The sequence below is a fragment of the Salmo trutta genome, chromosome 8 (assembly GCF_901001165.1).
Source record: "Salmo trutta chromosome 8, fSalTru1.1, whole genome shotgun sequence".
Classification (NCBI taxonomy): Eukaryota; Metazoa; Chordata; class Actinopteri; order Salmoniformes; family Salmonidae; genus Salmo; species Salmo trutta.
Window position 1 is genome coordinate 34,956,774 of NC_042964.1, and position 19,270 is coordinate 34,976,043.

Sequence of the window (19,270 nt, forward strand, 5' to 3'; positions counted from 1 at the left end):
AACATGTAGTGTGTGTGTGCATCTATCAGTTACACATACATGTCAGTACATACATATAACAAGATAAGGCTATGGTGATACTCTCTATACAGGGAGGACAAGCACAGAGAGAGAGAGAGAGCTGTGACTGTTGGGGACAAAATACATTATGAGAATAACTGAATACACTAGCAACGTTCCTAGCAACAAGACTTACTGGAGAGAAAAACAAGCACAGCACAGCTGCTTTTTGTGCATATCTTAACCATCTCTCCTGCTTCAAATTGGTTAATCAAATTAGGTAGCTGACGTCACTGAGCAGTGTTCTGGAGCACACTAGCTCATTTAGTCCGATAACCTAGAATCTAGAAGCATGAGCATACATAACACTTATTGAACACAGTCAGTGAGTGCACTCTAGGAACGACAATGAACTTAACTCAGAACCCTGTTTGTTAGTCCAGTAGTAACAGAAGAGGCGAATGCCCTGTCTCTGTCTAAACTGGAGAACTCACTAGTCCAAAAGTGTGTAGGTGGCCTAGACAGAATACTTTGTAGATACCGGTTACTCACCCATGTTGACAAATCCAATGTCCACATATATTTTGGCACACAGGGATCCCAGTAAATAACCAAACACAGGACCAATGACTGCTATGGTCTGAACGCAGCCTGAAACATGAAAGACGCACACGCATGCACGAACACACACAGCAATTGATTTATTATACTAACCAGAGACAGTTCCATAAGTCAACAATAAGACAGTTGTTGTGTGATTTTTAAAAAGGTCAAAGAGATGCTTCTGCTTATATGGACCGTTCGTCCATTCATGTTATCACAACGAGGTAGATTCAATCAGATCCCGCGTTAACCGGCGATAGCAGACACCCGCATACCGGATGTTTTGGCGGTGTGGTTAGAGCCATCAAATCAGTGAGCAGCTGCTCTTGCGCTCATTGTCAAAGCCACACCCACTCCACTTGCGTTAGAAGTTCAGAACGAGAAAGTGTAGGCTATATAGAAATAACTACGCTCAAATTGAAAAATCATTCAACTAAATAAATGAAAATTTTTTAATTATCCTAATCGAGATCACATTCCAGTGTTCGAAAAATGGCTGCATGGCATTTCTGTTAATGCAAGCGTGTAGCACCTAACGCAGGAAATGAGAAGCAGGTACAAGGAGTGAACCATTTAATATAGACTGGCATGCAACGGAACAAGAACAGCGTCTGGACATGAACACGACACAACAAACAAGGCTACTACAGGGAACAACACAGAGGAGCAGACATATGGAGCGTTGTAACGGAAGGTCCTGTGTTGTAATATAGACTGTCATGGTTGCTAGCTACTATGACAAAGACCAAAGCCGGCGCAAGTACCGTTGGGGACAGTGCCAGTGGTGTCTCTCTATCACACATGAAGGATCTTTTAAACAAACAAAAAGAGACCTACAGTGAGGGAAAAAAGTATTTGATCCCCTGCTGATTTTGTACGTTTGCCCGCTGACAAAGAAATGATCAGTCTATAATTTTAATGGTAGGTTTATTTGAACAGTGAGAGACAGACAGAATAAGAACAAACAAATAAACAAACAAATCAAGAAAAACACGTCAAAAATGTTATAAATTGATTTGCATTTTAATAAGGGAAATAAGTATTTGACCCCCTCTCAATCAGAAAGATTTCTGGCTCCCAGGTGTCTTTTATACAGGTAACGAGCTGAGATTAGGAGCACACTCTTAAAGGGAGTGCTCCTAATCTCAGTTTGTTACCTGTATAAAAGACACCTGTCCACAGAAGCAATCAATCAATCAGATTCCAAACTCTCCACCATGGCTAAGACCAAAGAGCTCTCCAAGGATGTCAGGGACAAGATTGTAGACCTACACAAGGCTGGAATGGGCTACAAGACCATCACAAGCAGCTTGGTGAGAAGGTGACAACAGTTGGTGCGATTATTCGCAAATGGAAGAAACACAAAAGAACTGTCAATCTCCCTCGGCCTGGGGCTCCATGCAAGATCTCACCTCATGGAGTTGCAATGATCATGAGAACGGTGAGGAATCAGCCCAGAACTACACGGGAGGATCTTGTCAATGATCTCAAGGCAGCTGGGACCATAGTCACCAAGAAAACAATTGGTAACACACTACGCCGTGAAGGACTGAAATCCTGCGGCGCCCGCAAGGTCCCCCTGCTCAAGAAAGCACATATACATGCCCGTCTGAAGTTTGCCAATGAACATCTGAATGATTCAGAGGACAACTGGGTGAAAGTGCTGTGGTCAGATGAGACCAAAATGGAGCTCTTTGGCATCAACTCAACTCGCCGTGTTTGGAGGAGGAGGAGGAATGCTCCCTATGACCCCAAGAACACCATCCCCACCGTCAAACATGGAGGTGGAAACATTATGCTTGGGGGTGTTTTTCTGCTAAGGGGACAGGACAACTTCACCGCATCAAAGAGACGATGGACGGGGCCATGTACCGTCAAATCGTGGGTGAGAACCTCTTTCTTCCCTCAGCCAGGGCATTGAAAATGGGTCGTGGATGGGTATTCCAGCATGACAATGACCCAAAACACACGGCCAAGGCAACAAAGGAGTGGCTCAAGAAGAAGCACATTAAGGTCCTGGAGTGGCCTAAGCAGTCTCCAGACCTTAATCCCATAGAACATCTGTGGAGGGAACTGAAGGTTCGAGTTGCCTAACGTCAGCCTCGAAACCTTAATGACTTGGGGAAGATCTGCAAAGAGGGGTGGGACAAAATCCCTCCTGAGATGTGTGCAAACCTGGTGGCCAACTACAAGAAACGTCTGACCTCTGTGATTGCCAACAAGGGTTTTGCCACCAAGTACTAAGTCATGTTTTGTAGAGGGGTCAAATACTTATTTCCCTAATTAAAATGCAAATAATTGTATAACATTTTTGACATGTGTTTTTCTGGATTTTTTTGTTGTTATTCTGTCTCTCACTGTTCAAATAAACCTACCATTAAAATTATAGACTGATAATTTATTTTTCAGTTGGCAAACGTACAAAATCAGCAGGGGATCAAATACTTTTTCCCCCACTGTATGTGGATGATGTTAAAAATACTTGTTAGTCTGATGTGATTAATGAGGAGCATTAGGCGCTGCACTTGATAAATTTATGAAATTGCTTCTTCCAATTATTGATACACATGCACCTGTTAAGAAACTGACTGTTAGAACAGTTAAGGCTCCATGGATTGATGAGGAATTGAAAAACTGTATGATTGAAAGAGATGGGGCAAAAGGAGTGGCTAATAAGTCTGGCTGTATATCTGACTGGCTTACTTACTGCAAATTGAGAAATTATGTGACTAAACTCAACAAAAAGAAGAAGAAACTGTATTATGAAGCCAAGATCAATGATATAAAGAATGATGGAAAAACAACTTTGGAGTACTTTCAATGAAATTACCGTAATTTCCGGACTATAAGCCGCAACCTTTTTCCCACACTTTGAACATCGCGGCTTAAACAATGACGCAGCTAATATATGGATTTTTCCCGCTTTCAAATTTTTTTTCTAAAAAAAAAACACATTCTGTGACGTGCTCAGTTTTTTGGCGGCATGAAGTTTTCATTAGACCAATGAAATTGCCAAACGGGTTAAGGTCAAACAACTTTTTTTTTTACTGTTTAGATTAAATCGAGCGCTCTCAAACTTCCCATCATTCTGATTACGGTAGTCATTTTGTCACCCTCATCACGGCAAAGACACGGAGAAATGCATATGATGCAGCTTTCAAGTTGAAGGCGATTGATCTGGCTGTTGGAAAAGGAAATAGAGCTGCTGCACGGGAGCTTGGTCTTAATGAGTCGATGATAAGATGTTGGAAACAGTAGCGTGAGGAATTGACTCAGTGCAAAAAGACAACTAAAGCTTACTGCTAATTTTTGATTTTTTGTTACAAGCCGTGTTTCGTTAAAGCCTATTTATTTTTGTTACAAGCCGTGTTTCGTTAACTTCTTAGGGCTAGGCCTCTTTTTTCTCAATTTCCACCTGAATGACGTGCCCAAAGTAAACTGCCTGTTGCTCAGACCCTGAAGCCAGGATATGCATATAATTGGTACCATTGGAAAGAAAACACTTTGAAGTTAGTTTGTAGAAATGTTAAAATAACGTAGGAGAATATAACACAGTAGGAGAAAATCCAAAGAAAAACCATCCAGAATTTTTTGGGGGAGAGACCAGCCTCTTAGGATGGCAAGTATAAGGTCATACTGAAAATTAGCTCCCTGGATGCAATTCCTATGGCGTCCACAGGGTATCAGCAGTCTATGTTCAAGGTTTCAGGCTTGTAACTTCAAAAACGAATAGGAAATATCAGTTTTAGTACAGGGACACAGTCTTGGAAATTGGTGTTTGCATGCGCCATGAAGACAGGACGCACCTGCTAAAATCAGTTTCCTATTGAACATACTTCTTTCCGTAAGAAATATTATAGTTTGATTACATTTTAGGGTATCTGAGGAGTATATAGACACATATTTTGACTTGTTGAAACAAAGTTTAGGGGTAGATTTCAACTGTATATGCAGGGGCAATCAACAAAGTGAGGGAGTCCAGGTCCAATGAGTGCAGCTGCGCGTAATGACGGTAACAGGTGCGTATAATGACGGATAGTCTGGCGCTCGAGGGGGAGCGGGAGCAGGCGTGACAGAGCGACCCTGTGCAGCCAATGGCAATGCCTGCTTTACGTGTTAAGCTGGGAGCCACTTGTGGATTTGACAGCTCTAATGCAGTTCCACCTCCCACACCGTATTAAACATCAGCTATCCGGATGTTGGCTAAAGCGGATCTGATTGAATCGGGCCCTTAGTGTATGAATCAGATTGAAAGGCAGTTTATTCAGACCGTCAGATCTACTTAACATATTGTACTTCACATCATGCACAGTGACATTATCTAAAATGTGTTTACATTTCTAATTGGTCTATTACCAATGTAAAATGCAGCATTTTCCTCCCTGGCAAAATCATCTATGTACGAGATCCCAAGGGGCTGCACTGGCGTCTCCCCGATCCCTCGTAAGACGTTCCCAAGGAACACATAGATCCACATGGAGAGGTTGGACTCTCCTTCACAACCTACTGGGAAGGGGGAGAGGGAGAATAGATACAGCACTGTGTGTGTGTGTGTGTGTGTGTGTGTGTGTGTGTGTGTGTGTGTGTGTGTGTGTGCGTGCGTGCGTGCGTATGTGTGTGTGAGCAAGTGTGTGTGAGCATGTGTGAGTGAGCGTGTGTATGCGTGTGTCCATGAGTACATGTGTGTGTGCGTTGGTTTGTGTTTGCGTGGTTGAATGCATGTATGCACATGAACTTGTGTGTGTGTGTGTGTGTGTGTGTGTGTGTGTGTGTGTGTGTGTGTGTGTGTGTGTGTGTGTGTGTAGGTGACACACCTGTCCCTGTGCTTGGTGCCTCAGAAAGCGGGTCACCCGAAGCTTGCGCGGAGGGTGACAACAGGCGCGCTGGACATGGAGAGAGGTTATTGGTTGAATTCACTGACGATCGGATTGACGTTTCGAACTTATAGCTGCGTACAAAACACCAATGCGACTGTTTAGCGAAGGGAGGGGAGAAAGCACCACGTTATACAGTTAGAGAGGACAGAGACAAAGCAGAACATGAGTGCTTTGGATATGCAATGAAACATTTAGGAGACACCGTTTTATACATTCAAGCACATCATGTTACACGCAATACTTAATGATAGGAAGAAGCTTTCCTGGCTTCACCTGTAAAATACAAACAATTGACGTCTGAAATGTTTTTCAGAAAAACATCCCACAGCTGTAGAAATGCATATAGTAAAACTTCTCTTGGTATTCAGTAAAGAGACTCCATACAGTGCAGCATATATTCTTTAAGATTCCATATGTTCCCATCTTGTGGGAGAGATAAAACATTCGGACTGATCAAACTTTCATGACCAAGCCAAGCTAATGAGAACACATGATAACACACAACAATGCTTCATCTCACAAACGATGGTACACAATATATAAGATATGTGCAAAATTCAAAAGCAACTCGCTACACCCGCAATAACATCTGCTAAATTTGATTTGAAAAGGAAGCTGGAAACCCAAGTATTGTAAGTTAATTCTCCTTCAAATTAAAAGTCAGTAAAACCTCACCGTCCGATGAGGAAGTGTGGCAGAGCGATGATGAATGTTCCCACTGCCATCAGTACACAGCCCATTGCTATGATCTTGGGCCGATGCAGCTTTGCACCAAAGTAGCTCACGAATGCTATCACCAACAGGTTACCTGGTAGGGGGACAGACAGACACAGAATTTGTCTGTTCTTAGTTGCCATTTCAATTCTCAAATTGACAAATCTGATGAATCGAGATTCAATTCACAAGTTGGAAAAGTAAAATGCATTTTCACTTAAGAGTTTTTCTGTTTACAACTCTATTTCGATTCCATTCCTGAATGGATCAATCACAATGCCTAATTCCTCTCATTGATGTGTGTTGCCATGGTGAGTTTCAACATAGTGGCACCGTTGGTTTCCTAATTCCCACTATAGAGTGATTCCTCATGAAACCCAGACAAAAAAAGGACATTGTTGACATATATTTGACATTTGTATCAAAAAGCATAATTTTGAAATAATTAATCAAAGTTGGTATATTGCTGATATTTTAGCCAAGACTGCATAATGTCTCATCTGTAGATGTTACAAAGCAAAAATTGGTGTCATGTGAAGCTTTACCGCTTGCTCTGTAATATGAGTAGTATTCTGATTTCAATAACACATTTTCTACAATAACATATTAATATAGAAAAATATAAACATGAATATACAAAAATGTATTCTGCAAATGTTCCAATATATTGTTGAAAATAATATACAGTGCATTTGGAAAGAATTCAGATCCAATGACTTTTTCCACATTTTGTTAGGTTACAGCCTTATTCTAACATGTATTAAATTGTCTTTTTCCTCATCAAACTACACACAATATCCCATAATGACAAAGCAAAAACGGTTTTTTACTCAGTACTTTGTTAACACAGCTTTGGCAGCGATTTCAGCATTGATTCTTCTTGGGTATGACCCTACAAGCTTGGCACACCTGTATTTGGGAGTTTCTCCCATTCTTCTCTGCATACCCTCTCAAGCTCTGTCAGGTTGGATGGGGAGCGTTGCTGCACAGCTATTTTCAGGTCTCTCCAGAGATGTTCAATCAGGTTCAGGTCTGGGCTCTGGCTGGGCCACTCAAGGACATTCAGAGACTTGTCCAGAAGCCACTCCTGCATTGTCTTGGCTGTGTGCTTAGGGTCGTTGTCCTGTTGGAAGGTGAACCTTCGCCCCAGTCTGAGGTCCTGAGCACTCTGGAACAGGTTTTCATCAAGGATCTCTCTGTACTTTGCTCAGTTCATCTTTGCCTCGATCCTGACTAATCTTTTTTTTATTTAATCACTTTTAGAATAAGGCTGTAATGTAACAAAATGCGGAAAAAGTCAAGGGGTCTGTACTCTACGGGCATATCAAAGTTCCAGAGTTGGATCTCTGCTAGTTTTAAAGTTATGGCCCATTTAATAAAGAGAAATTGGCAAAGTAGGCAATGTAACCAATCACAGCCCTCCTTTTACTTATTTGGTGACCACTTGGAATCCATTTCCACATTCACTCTGTTGGTAATGCTTACAAATTGAATCATAAGAAAAGAAGAACTCTACAAATCGAATGACCAAGGGCCAATTGAATGACTGTGCCGTGACCTGGATAGAGAGAGGAAGGAGGGGGGTTGGGGTAGAGCGAGAGAGAGAGGGGTGGGTGTGTGAGTGAGTGAGTGAGTGAGTGAGTGAGTGAGTGAGAAAAAGTGGGGGAAGTTGAGAGAGGGAAACAGAGTGAAAGAAAGACCGAGAGAGAGAGATAGACATTTGGGGTAGTGGAGGAGAGTGGTGGACAATAAAAAATTTAATGAGGTAAAAGAAAAGCAGCCATTTCATGATGGAACCAATTGTTGTTTTTCAAGGATGGAGGGATGACGTCCATTCCTTAAGGACCTCCATCCGCTCTCATTATTAAGAGGAGTGAGTAGGCTATTCTCCAAGGGTGCTGGATTTGGGAAGTACCACTTCAGAAAGCTGCTGTAGAAAGCCTAAACTTCTGAACTCCAGAAATAACTGTTCTCTGACTAAGGCAAACCTAGCACTTGGAAATGCCAGATAGTTGAATTGTCATTGTGCCCCTTCGTTAGTTTAAAATACTGCTTAAGGAAAATAACTGTTTTGATTGTGCTGAGAGCTATTGTGCTGAAAACACCTGAACTGATGATCTCTGACTGTGAATGTGTTGAGTTTTCCTTCATCCATTTAGAATACTGTGTGGACTAGAAAAACTGCTTTGTTTGTTGCTAACGGTTTCCCAAAAGGGAAATGTCTCTATAGTTTTAACAGGTCAAGATGTTACAACATGTCTATAAGCCGCAGGTGCCTACCGGTACATTGAAACAAATTAACTTTACACAGGCTTTAACGAAACACGGCTTGTAACAAAAATAAATAGGCTTTAACGAAACACGGCTTGTAACAAAAAATAAAAAATTAGCAGTAAGCTTTAGTTGACTCTGCGGTCCAACTCATCCCAAACCTTCTCAATTGGGTTGAGGTCAGGTGATTGTGGAGGCCAGGTCATCTGATGCAGCACTCCATCACTCTCCTTCTTGGTCAAATAGCCCTTACACAGCCTGGAGGTATGTTGGGTCATTGTCCTGTCGAAAAACAAATGATAGTCCCACTAAGCGCAAACCAGATGGGATGGCGTATCGCTGCAGAATGCTGTGGTAGACATGCTGATTAAGTGTGCCTTGAATTCTAAATAAATCACTGACAGTGTCATGCAGCAAAGCACCCCCACACCATCATACCTCCTCCTCCATGCTTCACGGTGGGAACCACACATGCGGAGATCATCTGTTCACCTTCTCTGCGTCTCAGAAAGACACGGCGGTTGGAACCAAAAATCTCAAATTTGGACTCATCAGACCAAAGGACAGATTTCCACCAGTCTAATGCCCATTGCTTATGTTCCTTGGCCAAATCAAGTCTCTTCTTCTTATTGGTGTCCTTTAGTAGTGGTTTCTTTGCAGCAATTCGACCATGAAGGCCTGATTCACACAGTCTCCTTTGAACAGTTGATGTTGAGATGTGAATGTTACTTGAACTCTGTGAAGCATTTATTTGGGCTGCAATTTCTGAGGCTGGTAACTCTAATGAACTTATCTTCTGCAGCAGAGGTAACTCTGGGTCTTCCTTTCCGGTGGCGGTCCTCATGAGAGCCAGTTTCATCATAGCCGCTTGATGGTTTTTGCGACTGACATTTTCTGGATTGACTGACCTTCATGTCTTAAAGTAATGATGGATTGTCGTTTCTCTTTCCTTATTTCAAATCAAATTTATTTATATAGCCCTTCGTACATCAGCTGAAATCTCAAAGTGCTGTACAGAAACCCAGCCTAAAACCCCAAACAGCAAGCAATGCATGTGAAAGAAGCACGGTGGCTGGGAAAAACTCCCTAGGAAAAACTCCTGAGAAAGGCCAAAAACCTAGGAAGAAACCTAGAGAGGAACCAGGCTATGAGGGGTGGCCAGTCCTCTTCTGGCTGTGCCGGGTGGATATTATAACAGAACATAATCAAGATGTTAAAATGTTCGTAAATGACCAGCATGGTCAAATAATAATAATCATAGTAATTGTCGAGGGTGCAACAAGCACGTCCGGTGAACAGGTCAGGGTTCCGTAGCCGCAGGCAGAACAGTTGAAACTGGAGCAGCAGCATGGCCAGGTGGACTGGGGACAGCAAGGAGTCATCATGCAGAACAGATATTTGATCTGTTCTTGCCATAATATGGACTTGGTCTTTTACCAAATAGGGCTATCTTCTGTATACCACCCCTACCTTGTCACAAAACAACTTTGGCTCAAACGCACTAAGGAAAGAAATTCCACAAATTAACTTTACTTTGAAGAATCGAAAATATATTTGTATTTGTTCAACACTTTCTTGGTTACTACATGATTCCATATGTGTTATTTCATAGTTTTGATGTCTTCACTATTATTTTAAATAGTAAAAAGAAAGAAAAACCCTGGAATGAGTAGGTGTGTCCAATCTTTTGACTGGTATTGTATTTAAAAAATATATATTTTATATACATTACCCAAAAAATATATGGGGGATTGGAAATTATGCAGACAATTACATTGATGGAAGCCACAAGCTGTTCTTATTGTATTTGTTGCTGAGCTGAGTGTAGGGCAGCATGGTAAAAAAAATGTAGTACATATTGCTCATCTGATATTTCTTAATTTCTAGTTTTTGGGGGGCTAGAAACATAAGCATTTCACTGCACATGCGATAACATCTGCAAATCTGTGTACACAACCAATAAACTTTGATTTGACAGTTTCTCAAAGAAGGCACAATGGTAAGTTTGATCAGATTTCTGTAGAGGTGTGGGCAGAATGTGTTTCAGTGACTTTCAAACAAAAATGCATGCCGCCTATAGCGAGTGCCAAACACTGGCCGCACATTCTGCAAGATTGATTGACTACTCAAACAATTTAAAAGTAAATGCTTCAGCCAACACTTCTAATCAAAAGACAAATTGTTGTTCAAAATCTTGTTTATCAGTACATGATTGTGTTTAGATCTCTTGCCTTAGAATAGGCTCTGAGATTGAATAGGCTTATGATGTCGCCCTCTTACCCCACAGCATTACTGTAGCCTACCCATAATGTCAAATATTTTAAGTACTTTTGAGCATGGTGCGCTATTGAATGAACGATAGATAAATGGTAGCCTAATATTTGTTCTGTAGCAGGAATAAACCAGTCATGTCAGAAAAGGAGAGACGCCCTGCAATATGATTATGATTTATGCTTATATAATAAAAGTAAAATAATTATATTAAGCTACATGCTGCTATGCAATCTTCTTACCAACAGCAAATGCATCTGTTTTATCATTAGGCCCACATTATAATGTTTTTATTATTCCCGTGCATCAAACACCATTTACCCCATAAGAACAATATTTGCTTGCAATACAACTGATCAACCACTAGAAGTTGTGCATACAAATGGTCTGAGCTGTACTTGGAGATATGCACACTTTCCGGCAAGTTCAAAATGGATAAATACCAACCTTTGTGGGAAATCTGGTGCACACAAGGTTTAGAGTTTTTTTGTGCACACACACCTTTGATACATTAGGCCCTGATGACTTCCTAGAAGGCCTTGGTGACCCATTCATTCACATCTCTTCTCTTTCACAACAACATGGATAGAACGGAAGCCCAAAATAGCCCTGGGGATAAGGACGAGATGAGGACAGGGGGATGGGGACCTGTGATGCAGACACTTACTTACCTATCTCAAAGCTCCCGTCGATGACGCCTGTTAGGTAACTGGGGATGTCAAAGCGCCTCTCCAGCTGGGTTATTGTGCTCTTCATGTAGCTGCCAGACAAGGCCTTGGCAAAGTAGGCAAACGATAGGGCCACAAGGAACATCTGAAGAGCATGAGGGGAGGAAGAAAGTGAGAGATAAAAGAAAGGGGATGGGGAAAGAGATATTGGTTATTAATAATTAATACATATCGGATTGTACTCGGATTGTATCCAGATTTTCATTGTCAGAGAGAGGGAGAGTTACCCTTGTTTTGCTCTGATGTACACCATAGCTCTACTTTTCATTGGCTCATTTGCCTATTTTAGCTCCTGCTATCACATTTCCTATTTAATATTCAACTAGGCCTACATCATAGAAGCACAGAGGAGAGGAGGATAGAAGAGGGGAAGGAAAAGGGGGGATGGAGGATGATAGGGAAGGCAGAGCGTATCTGTAACTGCAGGGTATTGAGGAAGACCGGGACAAAGAGAGGATTAAGAGTCTACGTCAGACTTAAGATGGGTCCTTATGTGAGAGAACGGTGACTCAACCCTAGCAACTGATGAAAAAAAGGATTGGTTTTGACTAGGAGAAGGAACTTATACATTATGGACTGGCCTTCAGTCTTAGAAAAAAAAAGGTGCTATATAGAACCTAAAAAGGATCTTTGGCTGTCCCCATATGAAAACCTACATGGATCCCAAAACATTTTTTCCTGGAACCCAAAAGGGTTCTAACTGGAACCAACAAGGGTTCTTTATGGAACCCAAAATGGATCTACCTAGAACCCAAAAGGCTTTTACCTGGAACCAAAAAGAGTGAAGAACCCAGTGTGGGTCTCAGTCTGTTTCTGTTCTCCTTATGGAACTGTCGTGCCAAACATATTTGGCGTCACAATTAGTTCCAAGGTGTAGGCAAGATAGCACAAACAGATTGGGGACTAGGCTAGGAAAGATGAGCTCTAGCATCCATTACATCAGTCTTCGCACTCTGGGCCACTCACGACTAGCAACACCTCATCTCTCACAATGAGTAGGTTTGTCTTCTCACAGCGGCACGTCCACATTCCCATGGGCTTTTCCACATCAAAGACTAGCCCGGGAAACTACATGGTACAAAAATATAAACGCAACATGTAAAGTGTTGGTCCATTGTAATATGAGCTGAAATAAAATATCTTAGAAATTGTCAATTTTTCTCAAATTCTGTGCACAAATCTGTTTACATCCTTGTTAGTGAGCATTTCTCCTTTGCCAAGATAATCCATCCACCTGACAGGTGTGGCATATCAAGAAGCTGATTAAACATGATAATTACACAGGTGCACCTTGTGCTGGGGACAATAAAAGGCCACTCTAAAATGTGCAGCTTTGTCACACAACACAATGTCAGAGATGTCTCAAGTTTTGAGTGAGCGTGCAATCGGCATGCTGACTGCAGGAATGTCCACCAGAGCTGTTGCCAGAAAATTGAATGTTAATTTCTCTACCAACGTCGTTTTAGAGAAATTTGCAGAATGTCCAACCGGCCTCACAACCACAGACCATGTGTATGGCGTCGTGTGGGGGAGCGTTTTTTCTGCTGTCAATATTGTGAACAGAGTGCCCCATGGTGGCGGTGGAGTTATGGTATGGGCAGGCATAAGTTATGGACAATGGTCAAAATTGCATTTTATCAATGGCAATTTGAATGCACAAAAATACCGTGACGATATCCTGAGGCCCATTGTGTACCAGAAAGTACTCATTCGAGTCACATACTTTCCTGTTAAATAGTCTACCAATACCAGTTGAAACAGTACGACGATATGCTAACGAGTAGAATATTGTGATATTTATTTATCATAGCATTACAGTTCAAACAAAAACCATTAAAAAAAAAAAGTCACCTTTATTTAACCAGGTAGGCTAGTTGAGAACAAGTTCTCATTTGCAACTGTGACCTGGCCAAGATAAAGCATAGCAATTCAACACATACAACAACACTGAGTAACACATGGAATAAACAAAACATACAGTCAATAATAAAGTTGAACAAAAGAAAACAAAAAGTCTATATACAGTGAGTGCAAATGGGGTAAGTTAAGGCAATAAATAGACCATGGTGGCGAAGTAATTACAATATAGCAATTAAACACTGGAATGGTAGATGTGCAGAAGATGAATGTGCAAGTGGAGATACTGGGGTGCAAAGGAGCAAGACAAATAAATACAGTATGGGGATGAGGTAGGTAGATAGATGGGCTGTTTACAGATGGCCTATGTACAGGTGCAGTGATCTGTGAGCTGCTCTGACAGCTGGTGCTTAAAGCTAGTGAGGGAGATATGAGTCTCCAGTTTCAGAGATTTTTGCAGTTTGTTCCAGTCATTGGCAGCAGAGAACTGGAAGGAAAGACGACCAAAGGAGGAATTTGCTTTGGGGGTGACCAGTGAGATATACCTGCTGGAGCGTGTGCTACGAGTGGGTGCTGCTATGGTGACCAGTGAGCTGAGATAAGGCGGGGCTTTACCTAGCAGAGACTTGTAGATAACCTGTAGCCAGTGAGTTTGGCGATGAGTATGAAGCGAGGGCCAACCAACGAGAGCGTACAGGTCGCAATGGTGGGTAGTGTATGGGGCTTTGGTGACAAAATGGATGGCACTGTGATAGACTGCATCCAGTTTGTTGAGTAGAGTGTTGGAGGCTATTTTATAGATGACCTCACCGAAGTCGAGGATCGGTAGGATGGTCAGTTTTACGAAGGTATGTTTGGCAGCATGAGTGAAGGATGCTTTGTTGCGATATAGGAAGCCGATTCTAGATTTAATTTTGGATTGGAGATGCTTAATGTGAGTCGAAGGAGAGTTTACAGTCTAACCAGACACCCAGGTATTTGTAGTTGTCCACGTATTCTAAGTCAGAGCCGTCCAGAGTAGTGATGCTGGACGGGCGAGCAGGTGCGGGCAGTGATCGATTGAATAGCATGCATTTAGTTTTACTTGCGTTTAAGAGCAGCTGGAGGCCACGGAAGGAGAGTTGTAATGGCATTGAAGCTCGTCTGGAGGTTAGTTAACACAGTGTCCAAAGAGGGGCCAGAAGTATACAGAACGGTGTCGTCTGCGTAGAGGTGGATCAGAAAATCACCAGCACAAGAGCAACATCATTGATGTATACAGAGAAGAGAGTCGGCCCGAGAATTGAACCCTGTGGCACACCCATAGAAACCCATTTTAGAAAGAGAGGGTCCAGATTGTCTAGCCAGGCTGATTTGTATGGGTCCTGATTTTGCAGGTCTTTCAGAACATCAGCTATCTGGATTTGGGTGAAGGAGAAATGGTGGGGGCATTGGCGGGTTGCTGTGGAGGGTGCCGGGCAGTTGACCGGGGTAGGGTGAACTTGCTTCTTGCTTCACCATAGAACCGTGAGCCACACCGGAGGGCTAACAACAATTCTGAGAAACTGACCTTTTTCAACTTTGAACATACTTTAACAAACAGTCTTATTTTCAGAGGCTTAGACACCATTGTCTCATGTAGCTTTAATCCTGAAGAATAACAAGCTGCTACTCTCTGATCTCTGAGGTGGATGCAAATCCTTTGTGTCAGGGGAAAGGATGTTTTTAGTTGATTAAAAGGCCCACTCCTTGATTCAAAAAACAACAAATTGCTAGCCCTGGCTGCCAATTGGTTTGCTATAAAGCTGAGGGATGGGGCTTCAAAATAGGTTGAAGACTCAGTGTTAATTTCGTCAACTAAAATAGTGACTAAAATATTCATCAAACACCTATTTTTCAGTGCCAGTTGACAAGACTAGAACTCACTAAATAGAGCCAGAAAAACTAGAAGTAAACTAAAATGATTTTTCATTTCAGTTTACTAAAACGAGACGAGACAAAATGATCTCTGTGACTAACATCTGACTACTAAGTGTGGACTGGAATATAGTTTTTGGAGAGATTGAGAGCTTTTCAATAATAATCACGATTAATATTAGCAGCACAGATGCTCAGTTCTGTTTAGCAGTGGGAAGGATATGTCACACCCAGCAAACACAGCCTACATCAGCTGGTGAGCTGCTGGGGAGAAAGCGATGAGTGTGGGCAGAAAAGCATACAGGCTCCGCTCCGGCTCCATTTATACACAATGCGCAGGTGACTCTCTTGCTTCACTTTAGCTAACCAGTCACCACCAGCCTTCTATTTAGCTACCCTTTGCCTGATTAAGAAACACACACTGCTTTACGAAATAAAAAACAATAGCAGCATTGAGTTTAATAGTTAAACAACAGTATAGCTATGTTTTTCTCTCCCTTGAGTAGGCTATAGAAAAGTAGGCTCTTTGAATTTGTAGTATTGCTCAACCCTCCCACCTTCACACTGCATTTCATATACAGGTTCTGTAGCCAACATAGTCTCCCTCTTTTCCTGAGAGAAAATGGCTTGATTCTAGCCCTTAGGCTACCGTTCAAAGGACATGACCCATAATACCACTGCTATATTTTTCTGTCCACTACGCTATATCTGACTGGGTAAATAACTTTATTTTGAGTTAATGTGGACCCAGTGGCTCAGACTTGAACACTTGGACCAGGACTCGATCACGAGGACTCAGACTTCAGCCATAGGGACTCGTGACTCGGACTCGATCCATAGCTTACGCCTACCCATACCATAACCCCACACCGCCACCATGGCGCACTCTGTTCACAACATTGACATTAGAAAACCGCTCGCCCACACAACGCCATACACGTGGTCTGCGGTTGTGAGGCCAGTTGGACATACTGCTAAATTCTCTAAAATTACATTGGAGGTGACTTATGGTAGAGGAATTAACATTCAATTCTCTGGCCAAAGCTCTGCTGGACATTTCTGCAGTCACCATGCCAATTGCACTCACCCTCAAAACTTGAGACATCTGTCTCATTCTGTTGTGTGACAAAACTGCACATTTTAGAGTAGCCTTTTATTGTCCCCAGCACTAATATGAGTCTAATATGTTAGTATTTGTTGCCTACTGCATACATTTTTACTAAACAGTATGTTCTAAATTGTATGTAGTATGTAGTACACAGTATGCAGTTTTAGTAAGCAATAGTAATTGGCAAGACAGATTTCGTGCACGGCTATGGACTGTCATCCTTTGCATCCACTGTGTCTATGAATTTGAGTGGCTCCAACATTTCCCCAGGCCCATTCCCTCAGCTTGCCTATCAAAATGGCAGTTTTTATCAAAGAAATTTAAAGAGATCCAGAGAAAGAGATCCAGAAAGACCCATCTGACTTGTTCCAAATGTGCTCTGTTGAGAGAGCAATGTCAGTCACTTTTCATGTTTCACTATGGCAACAACATTCGTTGGCAGGTATTGGATTGACGGACATACTTCCCAGAGTGCTCCAGGAGAAAACAACAGAAATCCATCATCTGAGAGTGTAGAACTGAACTAATATCCTTGGGATATGGACCACTACATTGGCTCTCTCCGGATATATTGTCCCCGTCGATACAGTCAGCGGGGTTCTCCGTTCATCGTGCGGACAGGAAGAAGGAACTTTCCGGAAAATACAGAGGTGGAGGAGTATGTCTCATGATTAACAACATGGTGCGATTGTGGTAACATACAGGAATACCCAATCTGGAATACCTCATCATCAAATTCCGACCACATTAGCTCCCAATAATTTTTTGGGGTTATATTCACTGCCTTGTAAATTCCCCCCAAGCCTACACAGCGCTGGCTCTCAAGGAACTACACTGAACTTCGTGCAAACTGGAAACTGCATATCCTGAGGCAGCACATGCTTGACCATTGTTACTCTCCCTTCCGGGATGACTACAAGGCCCTCCCCCAACCCTGCCTTCTGCAAGGGAATGGAAACACTTCAGGAAGTGAAGCTGAGCAAAGATATCTATTTAATCCACTAATACTAAACATGTGCTTGTATCATAGAAACATCTCTGTTTTTAGTATTTTGATCTTGAACAATGTCTATTAGAGGTATGGGTAGCGCCATCTTGAATTGCCATAGTAATGACTGACACCCATGCGTCATTGGTAGGAGTGAGAAAATTAGGAGTTTTGGCATGGAGACTGAAAGTGAATGTTGACACCAGGTGGCGCCATAATGAATTATAATTGGATGCATTTTACCGCCGTATCATACTGTGCTATGATTGTTTAAGACCACCCAGATGGTTAGGTCATGGTCAGTTGATCATGGTTGGAGATAAGTTTACATGCCAGTTGTAGCTAGCTAATAAAGAGCTACGTAAAAAAATATCCTGTAGTACTGCATTTTATAATTTTGTACAAAGCGTGCAAAACAAGACATGGTGTCAGAGTAAAAGGTCTTAAAAGATGGATTTTGCTGGAGTTCCTTCACCTCGAATGGACTGGGAGTCTACAAACTTACCCGATGCATGCCGTAAGTACAAACAGCATGTGGAGCTAATGTTCACAGTTCCTCTGAAGGAAAGAGGAGAAGAGAAAAAGTGCAGCTACCTGCTCCTCTGGATCGGTGAAAAGGGGAGAGATATTTACAACACATGGACACTTACCGAGGCTGAATCAAAGCTACTGAAAACATACTACGATCGTTTTGAAGCATATGTTGTGCCGAAGACCAATACGATTTTCGCTAGGTACAAATTCCATGAGAAAGTACAGGGAGCTAGTGAGTCTTTTGAACAGTTTGTGACTGAGCTGCATCTGCTTGTGAAAGACTGTGATTATGCAAACAAGGATGAGATGGTCAGGGACCTTATTATATTTGGATGTGCAGACTTACTGGTTATGGTGGTGAACAGCTCCCAGTAAAAGGCACATGCACTTTCAAATACAAGGAAAGTGACATGATGTTGGACTTTTACGTTGTTGACACTAGAGCACCTGCAGTGCTAGGTCTTAAAGCATGTTTAGACATGGACCTCATTAAGCTAGTTTTATCAGTGACAGCACCAGTAGAGACAGAAAATGTACTGGAGGAGTTTGCTGATGTTTTTACAGGAATAGGATTATTCCCATGAGAATGTACCATTCATCTTGACCCAGACGCAACCCATGTGGTCTACCCACCGAGAAAGATTCCCCTTGCCCTCCGTGCCCGTCTGAAGAAAGAGTTGGAGAGCATGGAGCAATCTGACATAGTCACCAAGGTTACAGAACCGACTGACTGGGTAAACGCGTTAGTGGTGGTAGAGAAACCACGCATAGGCAAGCTCCGAGTATGTCTCGACCCAAGAGACTTGAACAAGGCTATCAAACGCCCCCATTACCCTTTACCGACGCTAGATGGCATCCTACTCAAGCTAGCGGGAGCACACTACTTCAGTGTCATGGACACTAGATCAGGCTACTGGGCTATCAAGCTCACAGAACAGTAATCTACATTGAGGGAAAAAAGTATTTGATCCCCTGCTGATTTTGTACGTTTGCCCACTGACAAAGAAATGATCAGTCTATAATTTTAATGGTAGGTTTATTTGAACAGTGAGAGACAGAATAACAACAAAAAAATCCAGAAAAATGCATGTCAAAAATGTTATAAATTGATTTGCATTTTAATGAGGGAAGTGTCTTACCTACAAGGACAGCAGCCTCAGTGAAGGCATGGACATGCAAGTGCACACTGTGTACAGCAACTTACCAGTTAGTGACACAAAACTGAAGGAGATCCAAGCTGAAACAGAAAAGGACTCACAACTCACACAGCTGAGGGAAGTCATACAGGATGGATGGCCTGAGGAGAGGAGAAAATGACCTCAGAACGTCTCAGAATTCTGGAACCATCGTGATGAACTATCACAGATCAACGGAATCATTTTCAAAGGAGAGAAAATCATTATTCCTACCAGTCTCAGAGAAG

At 42.2% G+C, this 19,270-nt stretch overlaps 1 protein-coding gene across 4 annotated transcripts in view; it reads right to left on the reverse strand.

Moving 5' to 3' along the window:
- Positions 1 to 19,270, reverse strand: part of LOC115198764 (solute carrier organic anion transporter family member 1C1) — a 68,438-nt gene that overhangs the window by 22,418 nt on the left and 26,750 nt on the right. For 3 of the 4 annotated variants that reach the window (XR_003879290.1, XR_003879289.1, XM_029761017.1), the window contains exons 3-7: positions 11,408 to 11,549; positions 6,156 to 6,288; positions 5,418 to 5,551; positions 4,960 to 5,109; positions 553 to 651 (exon numbers count right to left, since the gene is read on the reverse strand). Coding sequence is in view for 2 of the 4 variants with exons in the window: in XM_029761017.1 (XP_029616877.1) it covers positions 553 to 651; positions 4,960 to 5,109; positions 5,418 to 5,551; positions 6,156 to 6,288; positions 11,408 to 11,549 (658 nt within the window). In the remaining 2 variants the exon portion in view is untranslated. The remainder of the gene's footprint in view (positions 1 to 552; positions 652 to 4,959; positions 5,110 to 5,417; positions 5,552 to 6,155; positions 6,289 to 11,407; positions 11,550 to 19,270) is intronic. The other variant, XM_029761019.1, reaches the window with a different exon arrangement.